We start from the raw sequence: 27,608 nt of genomic DNA on the forward strand, positions 1-27,608 counted from the left end.
AAACATTAGATCCACTAATGCAATGATGTGATATTTAAAAATATCTCCAGGCCTACAGAGCCCACAAAATGGATTAAAAATGATGCACCCGTGTGTGTTATTAAAATGCAACTTTAGCACCAGGAACTAGAGTGGAAAACAGTCTCTTTTCTGTGTGTGTGTGTGTGTGTGTGTGTGTATGCGTGTGTCTCTCTCTCTCCAAAAGACACATAAGATAAGTAATAGTGGTTACCTATGAGGGGAGGGAATTGGGAGCTAGACAAAAGTAAGACAAAAATAAGAGTTAGACTTTAAGTGTTTAATTTTTATGCTTTTCATTTCTGAGCCATGCTAATGTATTATTCAGTAAAAAATGACATCAATTAAAATATTAATAACATCTGAGCCTCATTTCACTAAAATGCCATTAACATTTCAGATAGCTATGCTGAAATACTTTAATAATGTCACACATATTATATTTTAAATGAAATAAGTCTGTTATAAAAATTAAATAAAAGCTAGTATTTTATTTTTATAGTTATTCATCAGTTATGATATGTACATTATATAAACATATGCCTAGAAAACAAACATGGAAAAGCGTCCATTTTATTCATTTAAGATGCTGTACAATGAAATCACCATTGGAACTCAAAACCAGTCGGAACTTAGAAACTATTGGTATACAGGAAATTTCTCTAATTTTTCTAAAATGTCATAATAACAAACGCAATAATATCTTCATAAAATTCCTGTGTTACTGTGAGTTCAAAAAGAAAGAGGTGAAAGCATTAGTATCTGCCAGAGGTCCACCACAATGCAATTGTGAAGGTTATGCACTGCACCCTAGGTGAACTCCCTAGGTCAGTGGTCGTCAAACCACGGCTCACGAGCCACATGCGGCTCTTTGGCCCCTTGAGTGTGGCTCTTCCACAAAATACCACATGCGGGAGCGCACGTACAGTGCGAAGTTGACTTAAAACTTTAAGTAAAGTTTATTAAGTTAAATTTAGGGAATGTTGTGGAGTGAAAGAAGATGTAGTGTCAAGGATTGAGAAAGGTATGTTGAGATGGTTTGGACATATAGAGAGGATGAACGAAAGGAGATAGACGAAACAAGTATACAAGACGAGTGTGGATGGGAGAGTTGGAAGGGGTCGACCTCAGCGAACGTACCACAATCAGATTGAGGACGTTTTTAGCAAAGGCCAGCTTAGGAGCACCCTAATTAAGTTAATAACAATGTACCCACCTATATAGTTTAAGTTTAAAAAATTTGGCTCTCAAAAGAAATTTCAATTGTTGTACTGTTGATATTTGGCTCTGTTGACTAATGAGTTTGCCGACCACTGCCCTAGGTAAAGAGCACCCAAACTGGACAGTGCACAACCTACTAAAGGGTACCTGGAGACCTTGTGGGGTACTCAACAAATTGTAACAAAAAAGTCTCAATGTTATATGACAAAAAATAAAACTAGATATTTAATTGGGAAAGATGAATTCGTTTCCCTGCAAAACTACAAAATAGTTGTCTGTTATTTTAACCACCTTATTAACTACTTCTGGGTCACCATGTACTTATCTGTAATACCTGTATTCTAGAGCATCCTAGATTTTTCAGAGCTCTAAAAATGCAAGGGTAATGTTTGAAGTTTCCAATGGCAACATATTAATTAAACAAAAGTCCCATGGCCAAAGTCATCTTTTAACTACAATGATAGATAAGATGATAGCAATGTTCCCTATTCAGTATTTTTTTTAAAAAAGGAAAACCATGTTTAATGGCAAGATTAAACAAGATAGTGTCTTCTTATTATTTTCACATGTGAACTTCATGTCTCCTTCCTTACCTGATTTGTGTTTCAAATTTGTGGTCACCCCATCAAATTCAGATTTATCAATTTCCCATGCGAGAGGTAGCTTGCCCAGGCTATTGGATAAGTTTTCCAAGCTATTTTCATCATTGTAGATGATTTCTGATGTACTAGTTGGGATGCCAATGTATCTTGATGAATTATTTCCAGCAGATAAAGAGGTACTATCAGGGAGGCAAGAAGTGCGGGATGGATTTGGAGTTTTATAGATTGAGGTTGCCTGGTTGAGAAAGGCGTAGTCCGAACAGATGGCATAAATTTTCTCCCGAGTATGGGTCACTGGACAGCTCCACGGATAATGGCCATCTCCTTTGGCAGCCAAGGGTGCTCCCGAGGCACGTGTGCAGAAGGATTGTACAGCATCTTGTAGGTTCTCTTCAGGAGACTTCCTCTCAGATTTGTGCTCATGATTTCCAGAATCATTTGCCCTTTCTGCTTCTGCATCGTTAGGCATTGAATGCAACTGTAAAAGTTCTATTAGGAGGAGGAAGTTGCAACTCTTTTTGTTTCTTGAAAAACTGTGACAACTGTTTACAGCATTCTACAAAAACTGGAGAGCTGCAAAATGGGCTCCTAAGAAAAGAGAGAGGAGAAAGAGAGATCAACAATCCACCAGACACTACAAAGAGCCCTAAAAAATGTACCAAGTGTCATATGCCTTAAGTCAATAGTATTTATTTTGCAACTACTATATGCCTATGATCAGTAACCATCTGTCCTATTAAAATCATTTTAAAATAATGCATTAGAATAAAAACAACAAACAGGGCAACATATATGAATCATTTCTCCAAAGATGAAATAGAAATGGCCAATAAACACATGAAAATTAAGAACAATCATTAAGCACAGAAATGCAAATCAAAACCATAATGCGGTACCACCTGACACCCACCAGTATGACGATAATAAAACAGTTAATAATAAGGATTGTCAAGGATGTGGAGAAATTGGAACCCTCATACACTGCTAATGGAAGTGCAAAATGGTCCAGTCACTTTGGAAAACAGTTCCTGAAACATTTACATAGAGTTACCATGTGATCCAGCAATTTCACTCCTATATATCCAAGAAAAGTGAAAACATGTCTACACAAATGTTCACAGCAGCATTATTCATAATAGACAAAAAATGGAAATAATTCAAACATCCATCAATTAATGAATGAATAAAAAATGTGCTATCACCCATACTATGGAATATTATTAAGCAATAAAACTAAATAAAGTGCTGAACCATGCTAAAACATGAACCTTGAAAGCATTATGCTAAGTAAATAAAGCCAGTCACAAAGAATCAGATAGTGTATGATTCTTGATAGGAATTGCTTTGATTCTATAGATTGCTTTGGGTAGTTTGGACATTTTAATAATGTAATTCTTCCTATCCATGAACATGGTATACCAGGTATACTTCCACTTATTTCTATCTTCTTCAGTTTCTTTCTCTAGTGTCTTATAATTTTTATGCAATTGTAAGTGGGATTGTTTTCTTTGTTTCCCTTTCTCATAGTTCACTATTGGTGTATAAAAATGCAACTGATTTCTAGATAATTATGTTATATCCTGCCGCTTTACTAAATTCATTTATCAGTTTTAGTAGTTTTTTGGTGGAATTTTTAGGGTGCTCTATACACAGTATCATGTCATCTACAAAGGAGTTTTACTTTTTCCTTTCAAATTTGAATACCTTTCATATCTTCTTTTTGTCCGATTGCTCTGGCTATGACTTCCAGTACCATGTTGAAGAAGAGTGGTGAAAGTGGACAACCCTGTCTTGTTCCTGATCTTAAGGAAAACACTTGTAGTTTTTTTTCATTGACTATGATGTTGGCTGTGGGTTTGCCATATATGGCCTTTATTACATTCAGATATATTCCTTCTGTTTCCACTTTGCTGAGAGTTTTTATCATAAACTAGAGGCGCAGTGCACAAATTCGTGCATGGGTGTGGTCCGGCCGGCCCACCCTGATGGGGGCCCATCGAGTGGGATCTAATTCTGGAAGATATAGCTTTCTCCCAGCTGGATCTAATTATACTTTCAGGATGGCAAAAAGAAAACCCACAACAGAACTGTTTTGCATTTCACGTACCATGAGATGAAGTTATTTATATGTTGTTTGCAAACATATATCAAAATGAATGATGGCCCTTTAATGATTTTTGCATTCTTCCTGGGGCTCTGCCCTCAGTTTCCCATGATCTTCATGTCTGTTTCTTTAAAAGTTTTTGTTTTTTAATGTGTCTACCCTTTGTTGTTGCTCCTGGAAGCCTGTGGGTCCTCTTCGCCGCCCCTTTCAAAGAGAAATTGAAAGCTCACCTAATCTGTGAGGCACTGCAATTTCACAAAATCCCCACCCAGCCTCTCTACATTCCTCATGAAAGGGCTGCAGGCCGTGGAGGGAGAATTCCACACCTTGGCTGCAGTATTAGCAGAGCCCTCTGGAGACTCTGGTCTGGGACAGGAGGGACTGATAATTATTTTCTTGTGCGTTCAATAAATGTACAGGCACCAGGGAGCCAGGCAGTGATTTAGGGGTGTTGGGAGCTGATGTGGGGGGGGGGGGGGGGGACCAGGGGTAGGAGCCACAGGCAGTTAGCCAGCCAGCCCCGCCCCTGATTGGGGTGTTGGGGGTTGATTGGGGCCGGGCAGGCCGGGGGTGTGTGGTGGGGGGGGGGGGGGGGGGAATCAGGCTGGTTGGCTGCCACAGTGCACGTCATAGCCACCAGTTGTTCTGGTCGTTCTGGTCATTCCGCCAGAACGGTAGCTGGGCTTTTATATATATAGACTAGAAGCCCAGTGCACAAAAATTTGCACACTCGGGGGTTGGGAAGGGGGGGCCCTCAGCCCGGCCTGTGCCCTCTCGCAGTCTGGGACCCCTTGGGAGATAACGACCTGCTGGCTTAGGCCTGCTCCCAGGTGGCAGAGGGCAGGCCCAATCCCTAGGTGCAGCTCCTGGTCAGGCTCAGAGCAGGGCCGATTGGGGAGTTAGGGCGCCACCCCGTCATGCACAGAGCAGGGCCGACTGGGGAGTTGGGGCGCCGCTCCCTGGCATGCACAGAGCAGGGCGGATCGGGAGGTTGCGATGCCACCCTCAGTCACGCTCAGGGTAGGGCTGATTGGGGGGTTGGGGCACTGCTCCCTGTCACACTCAAGGCAGGGTCAATGGGGAGGTTGCGGTGCCACCCCGTCACGCACAGAGCAGGGCCAATCAGGGGGTTGGGGCGCTGCACCCTGTCACGCACAGAGCAGGGCCCATCAGGGGGGTTGGGGCTCCATACCCTGTCACTCACAGAGCAGGGCCAATCAGGGGGTTGGGCGCTGCCCACTGTCATGCACAGAGCAGGGCCGATCAGGGGGTTGAGGAGCTCCCCCCGTCACACACAGAGCAGGGCCCGTGGAGGGGGTGGGGGGGGTTGGGGCGCCGCACCCTGTCACACACAGAGCAGGGCTGATCAAGGGGTTGGGCGCTGCCCCCTGTCATGCACAGAGCAGGGCTGATCAGGGGGTTGAGGAGCTCCCCCCGTCACACACAGAGCAGGGCCCGTGGGGGGGGTGGGGGGGGTTGGGGTGCCGCACCCTGTCACACACAGAGCAGGGCTGATCAGGGAATTGGGGCGCCTTCCCCTGTCACAAACAGAGCACGGCGGATAGGGAGGTTATGGCCCCGCCCCCTGTCACACACAGAGCTGCAGGGCGATCAGGGGGTTTGGGCACTGCCCCCTGTCACGCTGATCCGGTGCCAGGAGGCCTCGCTGCTCCGCTGATCCCGGTGCTGGGAGGCATATTACCCTTTTACTATATAGGATAGAGGCCTGGGGGCCGGCTGGTTTGCCCTGAAGGGTGTCCTGGATCAGGCTGGGGGTCCCCACTGGGGTGCCAGGTCAGTCTGGGTGAGGGGCTGAGGGCTGCTTTCAGGCTGGCGGTTGTTGATTGAAGCTCCCAACCGCTCCTTTTTTTTATTTTATTCTGGGCCAGCTTTAGCTCTGGCTCTAGCTCTGAGAGCAGGTATCTGGTTTGTTTCGGTTCTATAATCGAAACAATGTATAACTCCAGCTCTGAGATCCCGGCCTATATTTGTTAGAATGTTTCAAACTGCCAGCTCAGAGGCCAGCAGCGCAGGCGGGGAAGTTGGAGTCTGCAGTCACTGCAGCAAGCAAGCCTCATGTTCGCTTCCAGCTGCCTGGCTGCCGGCCGCCATCTTGGCTGACAGTTAATTTGCATAAGGATATGCTGATTAGCCAATGGGAAGGGTAGCGGTCGTACACTAATTACCATGTTTCTCTTTTATTAAGGTAGATGGGTGACAGATTTTATCAAATTCTTTTTCTGCATCTATTGATATGATCATGTAATTTTTATCCTTCATTTTGTTTGTGTGGTACATCACATTTATGATTTATGGATAGTGTACCAAATTTGCATCCCCAGAATAAATTCCACTTGATCATGGTGCATGATCTTTTTTAATGTATTGCTGGATCTGGTTTGCTAATGTTTTGTTGAAGATTTTAGCATCTATGCTCATCAGAGATATTGGCCTATAATATTCTTTCTTGTGATGTCTTTATATGGCTTTAGAATTAGGATAATGCTGGCCTCGTAAATAGCGTGGGAGTCTTCCCTCCTCTTAAATTATTTGGAATAGTCTGAGAAGGATAGGTGTTAGTTCATCTTTGAAGGTTTGGTAAAATTTACCTGTGAAGCAATCTGGTACAGGACTTTGGTTTGTTGGTAGTTTTTACCTTACTGCTTTTATTTCATTAGTTGTAAATTGTCTATTCAGATTTTCTGATTCTTCCTGATTCAGTTTTGGAAGATTCTATGTTTCTAAGAATTTATTCATTTTGTCCAGATTGATCCAGTTTGTTCAGATACAGTTACTCATTATATTTTCTTACAATCCTTTGTATTTCTGTGGTATCAGTTGTTCCTTTTCCTCTTTCTGATTTTATTTGGATCCTTTCTCACTTTTTCATGATGAGTCTGGTTAAAGGTTTGTCAATCTTGTTTATCTTTTCAAAAAAGTCAACTCTAGGCTTCATTGATTTTTTTTGGTAGTTTTTTTAGACTCTATTTTGTTTATTTCTGCTGATTTTTATTATGTCCTTTCTTCTACTTGCTTTAGATTTTGTTTGTTGTTCTTTTTACAGCTCCTTTAAGTGTAATGTTAGATTGATTACTTGAGATTTTTCTTGTTTTTTGATGTAGGTCTCTAATGCTAGGAATTTCCCTTAGGACTGCTTTTGCTGCGTCCCATATAATTTGGATCGTCGTGCTGTCATTTTCATTTGTTTCAAGGTATATTTTGATTTCCTCCTTGATCTCATTGGTAACCCATTCATTGTTTACTAACATGCTATTTAGCTTCCAGGTCTTTGTGTGTTTTTCAGTTGTTTTTCTTGTGATTGACTTCTAGCATCATTGTGTTTGGAGAATATGTTTGATATGATTTAAATCTTCTTTAATTTATTGAGACTTGTTTTGTGGCCTAATATGGCCTATCCTAGAAAATGTTTCATGTGCACATGAAAATAATGTGTATTTTGTTGCTTTCGGATATCTAAAGATTAAATCTAGCTGATCTACTGTGTCATTTAAGGCTGATGTTTCCTTGTTGATTTTCTGTCTGGAAGATTTATCCATTGATGTCAATAGAGTGTTAATACTATGACTGTACTACTCTCCCTCCGTCCATCAAGATTTGCTTTATATATTTAGGTGCTCCTATGCTGGGTCTATAATGTTTACAAAGTTATACCCTCCTGTAGCATTGCTCCCTTTAGTATCTTTATGTAGTGTCCTTCTTTGTCTTCTACTATAGCCTCTGGTTTAAAGTTTATTTTGTCTGATATAAGTATTGCTAACCCAGCTTTTTTCCCCCCTTTCCATTTTCATGAAATATCTTTGCCCATCCCTTTCCTTTAGTCTGTCTGTATTTTTCATTCTGAGGTGGGTCTCTTGTAGAAAGCATATATATGGGTCTTGTTTTCTTATCCATTCAGCTACCTTGTGTTTTTTTATTGGAGCATTTAAGCCATTTACATTTAAACTGATTATTGATAGGAAATGCTATTTTATTCTATGCTATTTTATTAATGCTATTTTATTCTATGTTCCTCTGTTTCTCCTCCTTCTCCTCCTCCTCCTTCTTCAAATAGGAAGACCTGGGTGAATAAAACCATTACAGGTGGTGTAGGAGGCAATAAGATGCAGGTGCCAGCGCAGAGCACTTTGCAGGGCTTTAGTGATGGAGCAGCATTTGAAATTCAACCCACCCTGGGTGGCCATTTTGACATTTACCTGTTAATATCTCTGCCCATTTGCTTACTTAAAAAATTAGAAATGAGAATAACTTTCACCAATTACAGGAAAATGATTATATAAAATCCATCATCAAAATACTGAATGACAAAACCTATAACTAGCACGATAAGAAATAACAGATGATTCCCCTGAGTCTGTGAGGAGAAATTACTGAAGGTACTGAATGTCCTTCATGCAATTTAAGGAAACAGACTTCCATACCAGGAGGACTCCACATATCCTAGAAAATATTCCATTTTCTTTATTTTTAAGGAATGTTTAAATGCCCTCTATTCAAACCTTCATGTGATTTGTCCAGAGTTTATAGTTATTTTGCAGGAGGTTCTGTTTGGCAGGAGCTTCAACAACAAAGATGGAATCTCTGATGGTTTTGAAACATTCTTTGTTTGTTTGTTTGTTTGTTTTTATAGCCAAGAAATCCTAGGAGTAGGTATAGTGGATCCCTAGATAGGAATCTGTTATGCTTTCTCCTTCTTCCTCATCTCCTGGCATGACGGTGACAGTGGAGGAAGATGAAAGAGAAGCTGAGTACCTGAGTGTGTGCAGACCAAACTCTGCTTTTCTGATTTTTAGCAGATGTCTTAGAGGAACATTTTTCTACTTTTTATCTGTTATCCTCTCACCTTTCTCTAAAACCCATAGTATGGATAGAGGTAATTATTTGTAGCATTGGGGTTGTTTGGGTGGGTTGTAGTAGAATGAGGCATGAATATGGTCATGGTTAAGGGCAATTAGCAAAGGATACAGAAGTTACTCTGGTGGGGAAGACAGAAATATTCCTGGTGCTGCCTTTGTTATCTCTTCATTTCAAGCTTAGCTTCCACTTTGCCAGAGCTTTCTTTCTCAGACTGAGTGGAATTTTACCTGTGGGACCAGTTGCCTGTGTAGCAGTGTGGGGATTTTATGAAAGATGCTGATTTAGAACCATATATAGGAGAATGTTCTGATCAAAAACATATGCAAAGGGAAATTACTGCATTTGCACAGTAAAGGGGCTGAGCTTCTGGAAGCTAAAGATAAGAAAGAACATAACAATTGATTAATAAAGCATTTAACAGTCTGAATCCATTGTTATGGGTTTGTGTTTTGGATTTGATTGTTTTTAAATAGTGGTCAGTGATCAAAATGATGCCTTTGGTTATACTTTTACCAAAATAAAATAAAATAAAAAGATTATCACCATAAAAGCATATTTTATATTGTCAAAAAAGGCCAAGAGTAAATGTAAAGCAGTTTGCAGACTTTCTTATTAAACCACTGTTTATGGAAATTTGTCTTTTAAAACCTGTAATATTTATAAATTTTACCACATAAGTAAAACAAATTACAGAAAAATATTACAAAATACCAAAAGATACTACAGAGAAAGTAAAAATTATCCAAATCCCACAACCCAAACACTGCTATAATATTACTTTCTTTCCTTATCTGTCTGCTCCTGCCTTTTCTCTTCACTTCAGTGAGATCTCCAAGAGACCAAGCGTGCTAGTATTATTGTGTCCTCAGGCTTTCTTACAAGTGAACTAAGCACAAATTATTACTGGTAACAGAGACATTATAGAGGCAAATTATTGTATTCTACTGTAATTATAGCCTCACTGTAGTGAGGTACAGATAGGTAGCTTGTCCCTCCACTCCATGGCCCACAGCTCTCAGTTTTCTCAGACCTTGTATCAGCATTTGTAGACCATTCCTAATTCCATTCCCACTCCTAGCCCCTCTACTCCCCCTGAGTTGACATTTCAAACCTGACCTGTGCATAGATATTAGAAAGAAAAGCGTGCATCATAGAATCCTCTGCCTAAAACCCTCTGCTGTTAGAAACAAAAGCCCACTCCTAACCTAGACCCTCCTCATCCTCCCTCGTCCCCTTCCTCTCTCTGCATTCCCTCCACAATGACCATATTTCCAGTCTCCAAATGCTGTTTACTCCCACTCACCCTCTTTATATAATTAATTTCCATTTATCCTTCAGATATCCTTCAAATGTCACTTTCAGGGGCAGGGTAGATGCTTTCATTGCTCATCAAAATAGTCCCCGTCACCCTGTATATGCTATATGCTCAGGCACCTTTCTTTCACAGGTTTTAACCAGGTGCGACATTACTTTTATACATGTGTGTGCTTATATGATGAATGTTTGCCTCTTGTAAGTCTAGTTTTCCTGACTATTGAATTCCCAAGTCCAGCATTTATATAAGTATCTTCTACAAATACTTATTCTTAAATGCCTACCTCATGTCAGGCATTATCGCAAACCCAGGCTTAAGAGCCCAGATTCCAGGAGGGCTAGCCAGGAGTGGCCTTAGTAATTAAGAACTGGAGTTTTAGCTAACGGGCCTCCTCTTCTTCTCCCTACTTCTCACATGTGAAATTGAAGTTCCCTGATCTAAGCGAGACGATGCTATATTAAGATTTACTAATGATTGCAGCATGTAATGATCAAGTTATGGTTTATTCATAAGATCATGGCACAAGCAACAAAAGTTATTGTTTAACTGTATGCAAACAAAATGTTATCATAAAATGGCCAGCTCTAAATGCACCGCTAAAATAACGATTTGAAATGTTTTTGAAAACTAAACGTTCCATTTCTAAGAATACTCACTGCCTAGGTTGCATTCTTTTCCAGTTATATTTTAAATCAGTATTTTAAGGATCAAGTTTGCTTAGAGAACTTAACATCTTAAGTCTTCAGAAAAGCTTCCCACACATGACAACCATAATGATCTATATTCTCTAAGGAAGGCCACTGAGACACAGGCATAGGTAAATGCCTTACAAAGGGTGGAATGCTGGAGGGCCAGACCAGACCCAGACACACACACACACACACACACACACACACACACACACACACGCTAAGCCCGCGTGCTTCTGGTCTCCTTCCCCCACCCCGATACCGCCCCCTCCCCACTCGCATCCTTCCCCACGACCCTAGGCCCCTCTTCCTTTATCAGACCTGAACCACTCGCCTGACCGAGGGCCGACCTATGACGGATACCGGGGGTCCTCCCGCGTGCTGGCCAGGGTCGAGTTCAGGCTCCCAGGGAGGCGAGCGGTGTTCCGACCGCCCTCCTCTGCAAAGCTAGCAGCGCAGTGGGGCTTGGAGGCCTCCGGGTCAGAGAAGACATTCGCGCAGCCCGATGCCCGCAGCGCTGAGCGGGTCTGGGCGGACACGGCGCCGGCCAAGAGGAAAAAGCCTGGCTGCGCCCCCTGTCCGCGCCCCTCCGTCTGTCTCCCCGGCCCGCGCGCTCTCGGCCAGGCCTCCGGGGCCCTCCTCCCGCCTGCTACCTCGGCCGGAAGCCGGAGTTCACCGCCAGGGGGAGTGGGCAGAGGCCGGCGGGTGACCTCCTCCTGCCCGCCCCAGGACGCTCCGGGTGCTCTAGGCGCTTGGGCTGGTGGAACATGAGCAGTTGTATCCGGGCGGAAAGATCCCCGGACTCGAGCTTTTGGAATGCACGAGTTTAGATCATTACTAATGACAAACACCAAAACGAAAGCAGAAAAGGAACCCCCCACCCAGGCCCACTTGGTCGGAGCCGCCGCCCGCGTGGGTTATCGGGGCAGCTGGCAAGGTCAAGAGCGGGAGGGAGGACGAGGAGGAGGCTCCTGGAGACCACCTCGGCCCCGCGGTGGGCGCACAGGGGCGCAGGGATGGCCACCGCGCGCTCCGGACCCTGCCCTACAGAGCGTGGCTGGGAGACAGACGGGCTCCTGGCATTAGCCACCGGTATACCCGGGGGCCACTCCAAATCAGGCTTTGTTCCCGAGAGCACTCGTGGCGCTTCCCTCCATCCTGCGGCCCCGCTCGTCACTCCACTTTTTCCCAGGAGAACGAGTACCGACGCAGTGACCTCCACTGGGACCGCTCCCGGGGTCCGGAGAGCCCACGGCCCTTGGCCGCCCGGCGGCGTTGGCGGCACCTAGAACAGGCGGACCGCGCCAGGCCTGGCCCGCGGCGCCCGGGTTCCTGGCACAAGACCCCCGCGCGCAGGGCGCACCGCCGCGGACAGCCACTTTGGTTCTGCCCATAGCCCCGGGTACCTTCAGCCTGGCCGGTGGGGTTGGGTCGCTGCGGCCGCGGCGAAATCCTGCTACGGAGCCCAATCACCGATTCCCGCGCGCGGCCTGCGACGCTCCTCGGGTTACCCTGGGGCTGGCGTCTCTCGTCCCATCTGGCAGCCGCGGGACAGCGCCCTGGATGGCTGCGCCCGGAGACCACTATCAGATATCAATGATATCCTGAGATATCACTGACAAACCTTCTTTCATCGTGTTTTACACCTGACCTCTGCAGGTGCGGAGGATATGGTGGCAATTCAAAGAAGAAAAAAATCTTAGTTGTGCCTCCTGGCCCGCGTGCCCTTCTATCGGAGATGTAGTATTTATCTGTTCCCTGGAAGCCCTGACCGCAAAACAAATAAATGAGTGAGAGATGGGAAAACCTGGCAGGATTTCCGCTGATCCCATCGCGAACTACACGTCCCAGGAAGCCACGGCGCCGGGACGCGTGTCCATCCACCATCCACTTAGAGAAAGCCTTACTCAGCCGGCCCGACGCGCGCGGCCAATCCCCTCGCCGGGCACCTTGGACTGGAACCTGAGACGGATTCGCCCCCAATGATGCTCCAGTTGCAGGAGCAACGCAAGTTTAGCATTGTCCCCAGAAAGAGGAGCAGTGCGGTTCTTGCCCGTTTCAGCAGAACGACTGTCCTTCAGCTGCACAAGCCCGCGCTCCGGTTGTGATTTTCCTGGGGGACGTGGAGACCCGCGCGCCTTGCCCCGCACAGCAAGCGACACCTCTTGGAGCCGTTTTTTGCTGCTGCGATCGGCCAACGTGCCCTTACCCAAACCACAGCTCGTTCTGTCCATCTTTGATACCTCATTTATTCGTGGATTATTTGATAGTCCGTCTCGTAAATGTTTAGAATTTTGCTGCTTTACTACTTCTTTCTGGGGACAGTTCCAGCGTTTGCTGAAACCGGCGGAGAGAGGCGACTGAGCCCAGAGAAGAGTGAAGTATGGGGACCAGGGCTGAAAGCCGCTGTTGTCCTTCCTGCGCGCTACTTCTATATTCAGGCGGTGGATACATCCGGAAATAAGTAAGTTGAGAAACAGCTACCTAACTATTTTTGGAATGCAGTTAAAGCTTACTGCTACTTCTTTCCAGTTTTATCCGCCCAAGAACTCCTTTCTCCACAGCAGTTTAAAGTTCAGGATATTTGGGTGCTCTCCACATCTGGTTGTAACTGTCTTTCTTCGTCCCAACCAATCTTTCTCAGAGCTTTCGGAATAATTCCGAATGAGCTCTTCTCCTAGCTATTTTCATAGGGATTCCCACGTAACTAGAGAGACAACCACTTTTGCATAACCTGTAATAAGGAATTTAGATCCAGTTGTTAGAAACTTGGTTTCATTTTTCCTTGGTGCTGCCCTCCGTTTCCAGGTGCACATCTGCAGGTAAACGTGCTTTGGAACTCAAAAAGAATAATCAAGCACTATTTGAGACCTTAGAGTTTAGAGGGAAAGTATATGTGTTTGCAACAAACGTTTGTTTCACTCCATTGAACTCAACAATTGAAATTTTACTCAAGACTTATGTCTAGAATTCACATACTTCTGAAATGATTCTTTTTTTAATTGCTCACCATGTATATTTTGTAGGAAAGAAAAAAACCTTGGGAATACGTTTTCCAAAGCAAATAAAAGATATTAAATAGTATAATTGGAGAAACTAAATATAATCTTAAGAGCAAGAGCACTCACTCAAAAAAACCTTTCATGCGGTGTCACTTAGATGGTACACTACCTACTGGCTTTTGCCCATGCTGGGCATGATTTATAATTTTTGTTGTTAATCCTCACTTGAGGATATTTTTCCATTGATTTTTTTTTGAGAGAATAAAAGGGAGGGAGGGGGAGAGAGATGTAAGGGAGCCTCCTGAATGCTGGGATCTGCAACCCAGGTAAGTTCCCTTGACTGGGAATTGAACCTGCAACCTTTCTCTTCATGACAAACCACTGACCACTGACAAACACTGACCTGGGCTATAATACTAATTTTTAAAAGAATCATTGAGAGAGATTTTTCAAAATATTTTTAGAGGCACTATTTGATCAAAAATTTCCGTATGTGATGGACATATAATAAATAGTAGGTTGATAAGAATATTTTTATATATGAAATGCATACATACATTCTGTGTTTACATAGATTAGTTTTAGTAACATATTCCCTTGCAATTTTCTAATGAAACTGTTTTATGTTATCTTGGCTATTGGCATCCTCTTCTTTTTAAAATCTCTGATCCATGAGATTCATTCTGATACTCAAAGTATAACAGAGAAGACAGTGTATGTTAGCGGGAGAACGTGAAGGAGAAGAGTAAGATTCACAGACTGGACAGCATAATCTTTGTGCATTTGTTCCTTAAAATAATCTTTCTATATTATTCTTCTACCCATCACAGGTTCACATCTTCTCCAGGTGAAAAGATATTCCAGATTAAAATCTCAGCACCCGATGAGCAATTCACTAGAGTTGGCGTCCAGGTTTTAGACCGCAAGGATGGGTCCTTCATAGTCAGATACAGAATGTATGCAAGCTACAAGAATCTGAAGGTTGAAGTTAAATTCCAAGGTCAACATGTGGCCAAATCCCCATATATTTTAAAAGGTAATTTGGAACATAACTTTAAAACAACAATTTGAATACAATGATGCCTGTACTTTAATTTTAAAAAAAAATTAGCATGATATTTTTTCACTGAAAGAAAAAAATAGACATTTTCTCCTTGAAAGCTAAATTGAAAGTCCTGAGGAAATGCAAGATTTGAATGGAAATTATAATTCACTAAAAAGGGAAGAACATACTAATAGAGAATTTGTTCCCTGAAGACACACATTAACAAGAATAATCAAGCTATATACAATATGGTCATAGATTACACTTATTTAATTGGAGGTATGTGACAGTAACTGATAAGCACTATTGAAATTTGACCACTTCAGGAAGAGAAAGGGCTTGAAGCAAAGGGGAGAAGTTAACTGTTGTTGTTTTTTCTTTGTTCCAATAGTATTTTTCTGGAGAAATTCTGAATAAATATATATATATTGCAGCTGCATTACCTAGAGCCATATCTTTCCATATCAATGGAGATAGTACCCTAATACAGTGGAAAAGCAGTGTATATACAGAGACACAAATTTTTCTTGTTCCCCACCTCCAATAAAGGCAAATTAAAAATATTTCCCACATTCCACCAGGACCACATGGTACAATATAAACCTTAAAAAATATTCCATTATTGACTACTGCCTGGGTCAGGTGGGAATCTGAAAATTATAGAAAGGAATGACAGTAAAATCTCCATTCAGATTCTGCTATATTTTGTTAGTATTATTTCTATAAACATATAATTAATTACAATATGAATGAACTTTTTTTTTTCATAAAGGAGAGAGAGAATCATTGATCTGCTGCCTCCAGCACGTCCCCTACTGGGCACTGAGCCTGCAACTGAGCCTGAATGGAAATCAAACTATGACCTCCTGGTTCATAGATGCTCAACCACTTAACCACACCAGCTGGGCTGAATGAACTGTTTTGAAGATTGCTCTTGTTTTTGTATAATTCTTAAAACAAACAAACATAGTAATGGTTCTTTGTTTACTTATATTGTTATTGATGATGATTTACTCATTGAGGAAAATACCTTAGACACTTTAAGAAACTGTTTTTATAAGAGATCATTGAAATATTAATTTTATATCACTTTTGTCTTTCATCAAAAAAGACATACTCCTTTGATATATTTTTATAAATGTTTGCTTATTTTTAAGTACACAGAACATAAAAAATAATGGACTGTAATAGCCACTGTGAGCAAAAATTAGTTACTATTGGCTTTCTTTAGAACTCGTGTGAAGCAGGCCTGAATGTGAAAATATCACTACCTTACTGTGAAGAGCTGTCAGAACAGAAGACAAAATACCCTTCCTAATAACCTCGGCAAAATCTGTGAAGTCATGTAATGGATATTTGTTACGTGTTCCAAATGCTGAGTGAGATTATAACTGTATAATTTGTTGCTTGTGTGTAATTAGGGCCGGTTTACCACGAGAATTGTGACTGTCCTTTGGAAGATAGTGCAGCCTGGCTACAGGAGATGAACTGCCCGGAAACCATCGCTCAGATTCAGAGAGATCTGGTGCATTTCCCTACTGTTGATCCAGAAAAGATTGCAGAAGAAATCCCAAAGAGATTTGGACAAAGGCAGAGCTTGTGTCACTATACCGTGAAGGATAACAAGGTACAATTTGTGCTTGAGGTTTGCTTGTCTGTCTTAGTGATTTTTTATTTTGACCATTTGGCTACAACTAGCTTTACTAAAAATCATTCTGAGGATCATTCTGATAACCTTTATCTCAGTGAAGCCTGCCAACACTTTTAGACTAATGTAATAAACATTCAATTACCTTTCAGGTTTATATCAAGACTCATGGTGAACATGTAGGTTTTAGAATTTTCATGGATGCCATACTACTTTCTTTGACTAGAAAAGTAAGTATTTCTTTTATATAAAATAAAATTTTTTTCTCAATATACAGTCAGCCCTCTAATTAAGCCCAGGTTTTAAAATACAATTTTTCAAACTAAAAATAATAATCATATCAGAGGTGTCCTATATGGGCCTTATTATAATACTATTCTGAAGTTTTTTTGTTTTTTGTTTTTTTTTTAATATATTTTATTGATTTTTTACAGAGAGAAAGGGAGAGAGAGAGAGAGTTAGAAACATCGATGAGAGAGAAACATCGATCAGCTGCCTCCTGCACATCTCCTACTGGGGATGTGCCCGCAACCCAGGTACATGCCCTTGACCGGAATCGAACCTGGGACCTTTCAGTCCGCAGGCCGACACTCTATCCATTGAGCCAAACCGGTTTCGGTGTATTCTGAAGTTTTATGTCTTGTGGGGTGCCTGTGTTAATTTCCTACGGCTGCTGTAATAAACTACTCCAAACTGGGTGGCTTTAAACAACAGAAATTTATTATTTCACAGTTCTGTAGACTAGACGTCCAAAATCAAGGTGCCAGCAGGGCTGTGATTCCTCTGAAACCCACAGAGGAGAAGCCTTCTCAGCTCTTCCTGACTTCTGGCGGTGCCCGGCAATGCTTGGCATTCCTTGGTTTGCAGCTGCATCGCTCTAGTCCAGGGGACCTCAAACTACGGCCCACGGGCCACATGCAAATACAAATATTGTATTTGTTCCCATTTTGTTTTTTTACTTCAAAATAAGATATGTGCAGTGTGCATAGGAATTTGTTCATAGTTTTTTTTTTAACTATAGTCCGGCCCTCCAACGGTCTGAGGGACAGTGAACTGGCCCCCTGTTTAAAAAGTTTGAGGACCCCTGCCTAGTCTCTGTCCTCACAAGCCATTGTCCCTGTATGTCCTCACCTCTTTTTACAAGGACACACATTGATCAATAGAAGGCATTATACAGTGCCAGACGTGTTAATAAGCTCTTTTCTTTGTCCTAGGTGAGGATGCCTGATGTGGAGTTTTTTGTTAATTTGGGAGATTGGCCTTTGGAGAAAAAGAAATCCAGTCCACACATTCATCCGATCTTTTCCTGGTGTGGCTCCACAGATTCCAAGGATATCGTGATGCCCACCTACGACCTGACGGACTCTGTTCTAGAAACCATGGGCCGGTGAGAGACGGGTCACACATGACCCAGAGCCTTGGTTTTTTCCCCCTTGGTGAGTTCTTTCCCAACAACCTTTGTGATGTGATGGTTTGGAGGGCAAATGTGTTGTACTTTCTGTCTTCCAGAGTAAGTCTGGATATGATGTCTGTGCAAGCTAACACGGGTCCTCCCTGGGAAAGCAAAAACTCCACAGCTGTCTGGAGAGGCCGAGACAGCCGAAAAGAGAGACTTGAGCTGGTTAAACTCAGCAGAAAACACCCAGAGCTCATAGATGCTGCCTTCACCAACTTTTTCTTCTTTAAACACGATGAAAGCCTCTATGGTCCCATTGTGAAACACATTTCATTTTTTGATTTCTTCAAGGTATGGCCTCATCTGTGACCAATCCTTTTTTGTTTTTCCAAATACAGTTGACCCTTGAACGACATGGGATTGAACGGCACAGACCCATTTACAGGCTGGTTTTTCTCAATAAACAGTCAGCCCTCTATTTCTCTAGCTTTTGAGTCCATGGATTCAGTCAACTGCAGATCAAAAACAGTATTTTTATGTGAGGGTGGGAATCCGCAGATGCGGATGGCCGGCTATGTGCATTGATCTTTGCCATTTTATATAAGGAACTTGATCACCTGTGGATTTTGGTATCTCTGGGGGTCCTGGAACCAAACCTCCATGGATACAAAGGGACAACTGTTTGGGGGGAATCAAAAGTTAGAAAGAAAAAAAGAAGAAGGAGGGAAAAGAAGTTATATGCATGATTTTGACAGTGCTGGAGATGGGGGAGGAGTCCGTGTCCCTAAACCCCATGTTGTTCAAGGGAATACTGTATCTTCATTTTGGGGAGAGAAATTGAGGCCTATAGCTTACAGGGACGGGAGAGATGAGCATTAAACTCAGTGACTCTCAGGGCAGGAGACCCCAGGGACTGGTTTGATAGCCTGGGTCTGTACTCAGTACCCAACCCTGACATTAAATATATATCAGGGAGCTTGGGGCCGGGGGAGAGCTATAATTTTTCCCCCCAGTTGACCCCCAAGATAATACATTTCAGCTCAAAAATCTTTTTTATTAACAGATACATGTAAGTGGTTTTACAAATACTTCTTCCCAAAGCCACAGCTTGACAACAGACTAAAGAAGATGTAAACCAGGTGTCTCTTAATAGGACTCTGGTGGGGAAATGACTTGAAATCCATCCAAATGGTCTGCGTGGGAATTCTTTCTGTAGCTAGAAGGTGTACTGCTCATGTTTCCCAGGGAGTGATCCTTTTTCCAGCAACTCCACTTTTCACGCAGTAGGACACTGCCCTGTTCTCTAGACCAATGAGTTGTTTTTGAAGTCCCATGTGGTGGTGAGAAAGGTGGGTAAGGCAAGTGATTAGTGAGCTCTGTCTCTGCTGTATATGGCCAAGTTTGTTTTTTGTTGTTGATGGGTCACATGGCAGCAGGTAGACCTAAAGAATACCCTAAGTTGAGTTGTCATTGTTTCCATACGCATATCATAGAGATTTTTGAAATATGGTTAAAACCAAAGAGAGCTAATACCAGCCATCCATCCTCAGGGTATTCTGTCATGCCTTTGCTTTATTCCTATCTATTGAATTTGCTAGAGCTAAAGACTATTGATTAACACAATGCTATGAGTATTTTTATTCAGAGATGTACTTGCCTCAGAGCTTGTTAATTTCCTTAAGACTTGTGTGTGGCCACCTAATGTTTAAAAGGTATGGTTAACATGGTATAGAATGTGCCATCAGCAGGTGCTCACATGTGAATAATTAAGTAATAGGAAAATTACAGTCACCATAAATCGATCTTTCTTTAGGTTGTAGCCTGAGGACAATTATTTATTATTTTATTGGCTGCTTCAACATTAGACTTGTGGTCTGTGAAACTTAGGAGAGCATCAAAATAAGCCTTCAACTCTAGATCAGCACGTTATATAATAGCAGTTATACATGGCGAAAGCAGTGGGCAAAATCTGGCCAGTTTATATCTGAAGACAGTGAGGCTCTGTGTGAAAGGGGAGGAGAATAATGAGAATAGAAAAAAAGGAATGTAATAGAGGTTCTTACATTTTACTGCTGTTTCACAGCACAAGTATCAAATAAACGTTGATGGCACTGTCGCAGCATATCGCCTGCCATATCTTCTAGTCGGCGACAGTGTGGTGCTGAAGCAGGACTCCATCTACTATGAACACTTTTACAATGAGCTGCAGCCCTGGAAACATTACATTCCTGTTAAAAGCAACCTGAGCGATCTTTTAGAAAAACTTAACTGGGCAAAAGATCACGATGAAGAGGTAAGGTCAGTCTCCTTGTACCCCAATATCATAGCCTCCTTTATTTATTTTTAAAATATATTTTTATTGATTACAGAGAGGGAGAGAGAGATAGAAACATCAGTGATGAGAGAGAATCATTGATTAGCTGCCTCCTGCAAGCCCCACAATGGGGATCGAGCCCGCAACCCGGGCATATGCCCTGACTGGAAATCGAACTGTGACCTCCTGGTTCATAGGTCAATGCTCAACCACTGAGCCATGCTGGCCGGGCTCATGGCTTCATTTTAAATGTCTGCTCAGTTGGCTCAGAATAGACCTTTACCTATAAATAGGAAGCCCCATAGGTAACCCAGTTCCATTCAGGATGAACACAGGTATTGTGGCTTGGTTTAACTGTCTATTCTGCACATGAAACAAAAAGCTAAACCTTGGCTTTGACTATGCTTTCTCTTTTAGTCAAGTTGATCTGAGCCTCAAGCACTTCCTCACTTCTGCTAGGAACATAAGAAAGCTAGCCTGATAGAGGGAAAACTAACTGTGCTATGGATTAAAATGAGGGATTGGAGGATGTGGAGAAAAAGGAACCCTAGTACACTGCTGGTGGGAATGCAGACTGGTACAGCCATTATGGAAAACAGTATGGAGTTTCCTCAAAAAATTAAATATGGAACTGCCATTTGACCCAGTGAAACTACTTCTAAAAATATATCCTAAGAAACCCGAAACACCAAATCATAAAGAATGTATGCACCCCTATGTTGATAGCAACACAATTTACAATAGCTAAGATCTGGAAACAGCCCAAGTGCCCATTAGTAGATGAATGGATAAAAATGCTGTGGTACATTTACACCATGGAATACTATGCACAGGTAAAAAAGCAGAATCTCTTACCCTTTGAGACAGCATGGAGAGTATCATGCTAACTGAAATAAGTTAGTCAGAGAAAGACAAGTATCACACGATTTCACTCATATATGGAATCTAATTAACAAAATAAACTGATGAATGGAGTGGATCCAGAGACATGAAAGCATAGAACAGAGTGTGGAATCTCAGAGGGAAGGAAGGGGAGTGTGGGTGGGTGGAAGGTAATCAACCAAAGACCTTGTATGCATAACCCATGGATGCAGTTAGTGGGGTGGGAAGGCCTGGGGCAGGAAGGGGGGGTTGGGTGTGGGCCTGAGGGGGTCAATGGGAGGAAAAAGAGGACATATGTAATACTTTCAACAATAAAGATTTTTTTAAATAAAATCAAGCTTAAAAAATTAGGGATTGCAGGAAATACACTTTGAAATCATTTCTGAAAAATTATAAGGCAGTGCATTAAGCTTAATCCTGCATTTACTTTACAAAGTCATTATTACTTCATTTAATGTATACCCTTTCTCTCCAAGAGAGACTTAATTCTAGAAGGTTTAATATGACTTCTCAAACGCTCAAGTCTTAAAAACCTCCTTTTAATTAAAACAAACATACTCTGTTAACTGTTCCCTGTACCAGGAAAGACTAACCCCAAAGATATTTTTCTCACTTAAATGTACTCTGAAGATCAGTTTTCCTACGTCTACATGGGGAAAAAATGTTTCATGAAAGGATTTTTTTGTTGTTGGTCCCGTAGGCAAAGAAGATAGCAAAAACAGGACAAGAATTTGCAAGAAATAATCTCATGGGTGATGACATATTCTGTTATTACTTTAAACTTTTCCAGGTCAGTATTTTCTAAGAAAATGACATCTAACTTGTAATTGATCATATTAGTAGTTAAGTGAAATAATATTATGTGTATTACTTATATAATATATGTATATATATATTTTTAATATTTATATAAATAATATTTATAATATCTTTTCACTTAACAATGTCTGAAAATATATTATATAAGGAGATAAATGTACCTCTGTGGGTGAAAATCAAGGACAAACATTAAATAATATTGAAAAAGGAAGAAAACCAAAGATTAGCTATTGGATAATGCTACAACATTAAAGGAAAGGTAATAATGTTAGAACTATGTGGTATTTGGTTAGGAAATTGGCATCTGATTCTGCAAAATTACTATGCATGGATTCATATTTTCTCGTTGTCCAATATTACTGCTTGCTGCCTTACCATTTCTTTGTCTACATAGTGCAAGGTATGTTTAGAACTGTTGTGCTGACTCCATGGGAGCCATGATTTCTCTTAGAAATCATTTTCATGGACCTTAGCATTTAGGTATCATAATTAAAGCATATCTGAATTTGAAAGGTTCTTTAAAAAGAAAAAAAGCAGTAGTAAGCAAGTAATTTGCTAACAATTATACTAGATATAAATTAAGCTTTTTTTAAAATCACAGAATTGCAGATATTGAGCCCCATATCTTAGGCTCTGCTATAAGACAAAGTCAGACTCTTTTCTGGTCTGCACTGGCCTTTCCCCCCTTATTACATCTAGAGTGTGGTGAAGGGATGGAGAGGGTGAAGGTGTAAACTGAAGGAGTAGGTGATTTACTATCTCAGTTCCTGAAGATCTACAGGGTAGTAGTGTTCATTCACTCAACTCACATATACTAGTGCATGAGCACCTAGTCCAGAGCCTGTCACAGAAGGAGCACATAATGAATGAAGATGGTAACTGATTCTGTATAAGCCATGGTAGGTAAGACAAAAATAGCCTCTGTCCTCAAATTCTCAGTCTAAGGAAGATTGTGTGCACAGTTTTTTTCCCACTGCAATGCGAAGGCAGTACAAAATAAGTTAAAAATCAAGTCCTATAAATAAAAGATGAATAAGGAGAGATCCCCTAGAAATAGGCAGCCAGTGTCCAAAGGACAGCTGCCTCAAAAACTCTGTTGTGGAATGTTTAAGGGGAATATGGTGGACCCTGCATATTGTCACTTGACAAGTGTGAGTTAAATGGAACCATATTCTAGCAAATTTTAGCATATCTAATTTGGTAAATATACTTTAAGCATCATGTAAGGAATGCTTTTGCATTGTTGCTTATACAGGAATATGCCGATTTACAAGTGAGTGAGCCCCAAATCCGAGAGGGCATGAAGAGGGTAGAACCACAGACCGAGGATGACCTCTTTCCTTGCACGTGCCACAGGAGAAAGGTAACCAGAACTAGCCAATGTCAAAGTAACAACTAACTTTGATCCAAGTCTTTATTCAGTCAGGCAATAATAATTTGCGTTTCTCCTGCAGCCTCCAAGCAATTTATTTTACCAGAGAGATAGATATAATAGATACTAACAAGGCAAAAGAAAGGGTGCTGAGATACAGTTGAGTGAGAAGATGTAGGAGCTCCCAGCAAAGTAGACGGAGGTCTTTTTTTAATGTGAGAATTCACATTGTGTGGCATTTGAATTTAGAGATAAAAAAATATATAACCATGATTATTCATTTTAGCAAATTATTCATGAAAAGCAATCACTGTTGGTACCACCACATACTGATTTTGTTTATAAAAGGCAGATTTAGCCCTAGCTGGTTTGGCTCAGTGGATGGAGCGTCAGCCTGAGAACTGAAAGGTCCCAAGTTCAAGGGCAGATGCGAGGGTTGCGGGCTCGATCCCTAGTAGGGGGCGGCATGCAGGAGGCAGCCAATCAATGATTCTCTCTCATCATTGATGATTCTATCTCTCTCTCCCTCTCCCTTTCTCTCTGAAATCAATAAAAAAATATTTTTTAAAAAAGGCAGATTCACATAGGGACTTGTCAGGCTAAAAAGGACCTCAGAGGTCATCCAGTAAATGCTTTCATTTAGTGATTAACCAAACTGATCCCAAAGAAGAAATTAGTTCAGAATCAGCTAGCTGCATTACAGGAAAGCAAGGACCAAAAAACTTGTCTCTCATTTTCAAATTGTGTGCCTGGTTGTGTATAAAGACAGTGTGGTAGGGGAGGGTTGTTTTAATTATAGTTTTTTGTTTGTTTGAAGGAATGTATATTGTATAAAATTCTGATTTATAGCTATAATCCTATATAACAAAAGGTTAATATGCAAATCGACCAAACAGCAGAATGACTGGTCGTTATGACGCTCACTGACCACTAGGGGGCAGACGCTCAATGCAGGAGCTGCCCTCTGGTGGTCAGTGCCCTCCCACAGGGGGAGCGCCGCTCAGCCAGAATCCAGGCTCAAGGCTGGCAAGCACAGCGGCGGTGGTGGGAGCCTCTCCCACCTCCAGCAGTGCTAAGGAGCAGTGAGCGGAGCAGTAAAGAGCAACAAGCAGGAAGGCGGTAAGGAGCGAGGGGTCCCAGACTACCAGAGGGTGCAGGCTGGGCTGAGGGAACCCGCCCCCACGCCCAAGTGCACAAATTTTGTGCACCAGACCTCTAGTCTACACTAATAAAAGAGAAACATGGTAATTAGCGTACGACCGCTACCCTTTTCATTGGCTAATCAGTGAGTATATGCAAATTAACTGTCAGCCAAGATGGCAGCCGGCAGCCAGGCACTGAAGCGAGCATGAAGCTTGCTTGCTGCGGACTCCAACGTTTCCCGCCTCACTTGCTGGCCTCTCAGCTGCAACTCTAAGCAACTATGTACTATGTTGCAAATAAGAAGCTAAACAAAACCCCAGACACCAGCTTCCATTCAACCGGGCTCGGACCGCAACATTGTATCGATGTTTTCAGCAGTGAGGCCTCAGAGCTAAAGCTGGCCCAGAATAAAAAAAAAAAAAAGAAAAGAAAACAAGGAGCGGTTGGAAGCTTCAGTCACTCGCTTCCGGAAAACAGCCCTCAGCCCCTCACCCAGACTGGCCAGGCACCCCAGTGGGGACCCCCACCCTGATCCAGGACACCCTTCAGGACAAACCAGCCAGCCCCCACCCATGCACCAGGCCTCTATCCTATATAGTAAAAGGATAATATGCCTCCCGGCACCGGGATCAGTGGAGCAGCGAGGCTCCCAGCACCGGGATCAGTGTGACAGGGGGCAGTGGCCAAACCCCCTGATCACCCTGCAGCTCTGTGTGTGACAGGGGGCGGGGTCACAACCCCCCTATCCGCCCTTCTCTATTCGTGACAGGGGAAGGCGCCCCAAACCCCTGATCAGCCCTGTTCTGTGCCTGATAGGGGGGAGCTCCCCAATCTCCTGATTGCCCTGCGGCTCTGTGTTTGACAGGGGGGAGCTCCCCAACCCCCTGATCGGCCCTGCTCTGTGGGTGATAGAGGGTGGCGACCCCACGGGCCTTGCTCTGTGTGTGACAGGGTAGAGCCATAACCTCCCCATTGGCCCTGCCCTGAGTGTGACAGGGTGCAGCGCCCCAACCCCCTGATGGGCCCTGCTCTGTGTGTGACAGGGGGCAGTGCCCCAACTCCCCTACCGGCCCTACTCTGTGAGTGACAGGGGGGAGCTCCTCAACCCCCTGATTGGCCCTGCTCTGTGCATGACAGGGGGCAGCACCCCAACCCCCTGATCGGCTCTGCTCTGTGAGTGACAGGGGCAGTGCCCAACCCCCTGATCGGCCCTGCTCTGTGCAGGACAGGGGTTGGCGCCGCAACCTCCCCATCGACTCTGCCTTGAGTGTGATGGGGGCGGTGCCCCAACCCCCCAATCGGCCCTACCCTGAGCGTGACTGAGGGTGGCATCGAAACCTCCCGATCCACCCTTCTCTGTGCATGACGGGGGGCGGCGCCCCAACCCCCCAATCAGCCCTGCTCTGAGCCTGACCAGGGGCTGCACTTAGGGATTGGGCCTGCCCTCTGCCACCCAGGAGCAGGCCTAAGCCAGCAGGTCATTATCTCCCGAGGGGTCCCAGACTGCGAGAGGGCACAGGCCGGGCTGGGGGGCCCCCCTTCCCCCGCCCCCCAAGTGCACAAATTTTTGTGCACCGGGCCTCTAGTATAATATATATTGACATTTTTAAGCAACATCATAATAATAGAGTTTTTGTTGTATTGGTTTTGTTTTGAGAACTTATTTGCTACCAAATAGCCCTTGAAAGTGGTATATCATCAACCAATGTTAACTCTTGTCAGTGCTGAAAAACCATAAAATTAGTTAAAGCCAGAGACAAAACCAATTGCCAGAATTGAAAGGTACCCTCTCACAAAGTTAGTGAGATTTGGTGTCAGAACACTTTGTGGACTCCAAATGAAACTGGGCAGCTTCTTCTCTCGCTCCCTTTTTTTATTTTTTTATATTTGTCTAAGTGTATTAAGGGCTGTCAAATGATTCTACTTATTTGTAGAAGTTAGGGGGCCTGGAATGACAGCTTTGTTTATTTCTTCTTCATTGTGTACCATACCCTGTCACTGGCCATTCATAACGCAAGGCCCTTTACAGTTATACACACCCTTAGATGTTTGGGTGCTGCATCAGTAGTCCTATGAAACTCTACCCGTGGGTGATTCCAAAAACAGTTCTAGACTCTCTAAGTCTATAGCAGTAACTTGGCTTTTTTTTTTTTGCCTTCTTTCATCTTTAAGGGAAAACAATTGATAGACTAATATAAGTCTTCCAAACTCATGTATGACTTCTTGATGACTCTAAATATTTTGCTTCTTCATTTCAGACCAAAGATGAACTCTGATATGCAGAATACCTTCCCTTCAAATAATGGTGCTCTGAAGACTCTTCTTAATCTGAAAAGAAGAATGTTTTTTTAAAATATTAATTCTATGGACAATATAAAATCTGCTATGTGATTGTCTGGGTCATGAAGATGTATTTCTTCTTATTATGCAGTATTCCCATGACTGTCTTTTAAAGCACATTTTTAGAATTTTATAATAAAACCACTTTTATTTTAAAGGCCTGTGATATGCTAGTTATTAACTGTGTTTGGATCAGTAAAAAGAGGGGGAGTCTGGGTCCTGGACTCAGTGTGGAACATCACAGCAGCCACCAGCAACCCAGAAATGTGGTTTGCATGACAAAGCAATAAACCTCTGTCTTGTTTACACTATTATTTTGGATTTAAGTTACTCACAGCCAAACCTAACAAATACATCTTACAAGGCTTTTCATAATCTGGTCTCTGCCTGCATCTTTAATCAAATCCCTCATGACTTCCTAAGGGTGTACTCTGTAACCCAGCAAAATAAATCCCTTACCTTCTTTCAATGGCTTCTTACCTTGCTTGTGTATGCTTTCCCCTTGGTCTGCAATGCCATGACCCTCTCTTCTTCTTCTGGCTTAGATAGCCTTCAATGCTCATTTCAGGAATCACTCTTCTGAATCTTCCACCTGCATTTACCATGCTATGTGGTAGTGATCTAGTTGGTTGTCTCTTTCCTTTACCAAATTTTAAGCAGCTTGACCACAGGGACCACGCTCTTCTTCTATTTAATAAAGTACCTCCAACTAGAAAGGCTCAATAAATATTAAATAAATGACGACTGACCGAATGAAAATCACTTTGAAATGTGATTAAGAGAATTAAAAAGGAACTTGAAATCTAACACTGAACCATAATAT

General features: G+C 42.6%; 2 protein-coding genes across 10 annotated transcripts in view; one reads left to right on the forward strand and one right to left on the reverse strand.

Annotated features, from left to right (window-relative positions):
• The window catches only part of BIVM (basic, immunoglobulin-like variable motif containing), a 30,618-nt gene extending 17,972 nt beyond the window's left edge, over positions 1-12,646 (reverse strand). For 5 of the 8 annotated variants that reach the window (XM_070408623.1, XM_070408625.1, XM_070408626.1 and 2 more), the window contains exons 1-2: positions 12,231-12,646; positions 1,833-2,429 (exon numbers count right to left, since the gene is read on the reverse strand). In XM_070408623.1, coding sequence (XP_070264724.1) covers positions 1,833-2,310 — 478 coding nt within the window. In that variant the 5' untranslated portion in view covers positions 2,311-2,429; positions 12,231-12,646. Of the gene's footprint in view, positions 1-1,832; positions 2,430-3,948; positions 3,961-11,145; positions 11,415-12,230 lie in introns of those variants that run through there. The other 3 variants (XM_070408621.1, XM_070408620.1, XM_070408622.1) reach the window with 3 other exon arrangements.
• POGLUT2 (protein O-glucosyltransferase 2) lies at positions 12,484-27,009 on the forward strand. Of its 2 annotated transcripts, XM_070408628.1 has the most exons (10): positions 12,490-13,288; positions 14,657-14,862; positions 16,293-16,498; positions 16,672-16,749; positions 17,734-17,906; positions 18,029-18,266; positions 19,999-20,208; positions 21,812-21,901; positions 23,186-23,293; positions 26,704-27,009. In XM_070408628.1, exons 1-10 carry the CDS (start codon positions 13,107-13,109, stop codon positions 26,719-26,721), a joined length of 1,509 nt encoding a protein of 502 aa, XP_070264729.1. In that variant the 5' UTR covers positions 12,490-13,106; the 3' UTR covers positions 26,722-27,009. The 2 variants fall into 2 exon arrangements, with proteins under 2 accessions (XP_070264728.1, XP_070264729.1); XM_070408627.1 differs by lacking the exon at positions 26,704-27,009 and having other exon boundaries at positions 12,484-13,288; positions 23,186-23,769.
• The last annotated feature ends 599 nt before the right edge of the window (positions 27,010-27,608 follow it).

Source organism: Myotis yumanensis, unplaced genomic scaffold (assembly GCF_028538775.1).
Source record: "Myotis yumanensis isolate MYYU_CA2020_CCGP unplaced genomic scaffold, mMyoYum1.0.hap1 SCAF_3, whole genome shotgun sequence".
Lineage (NCBI taxonomy): Eukaryota > Metazoa > Chordata > Mammalia > Chiroptera > Vespertilionidae > Myotis > Myotis yumanensis.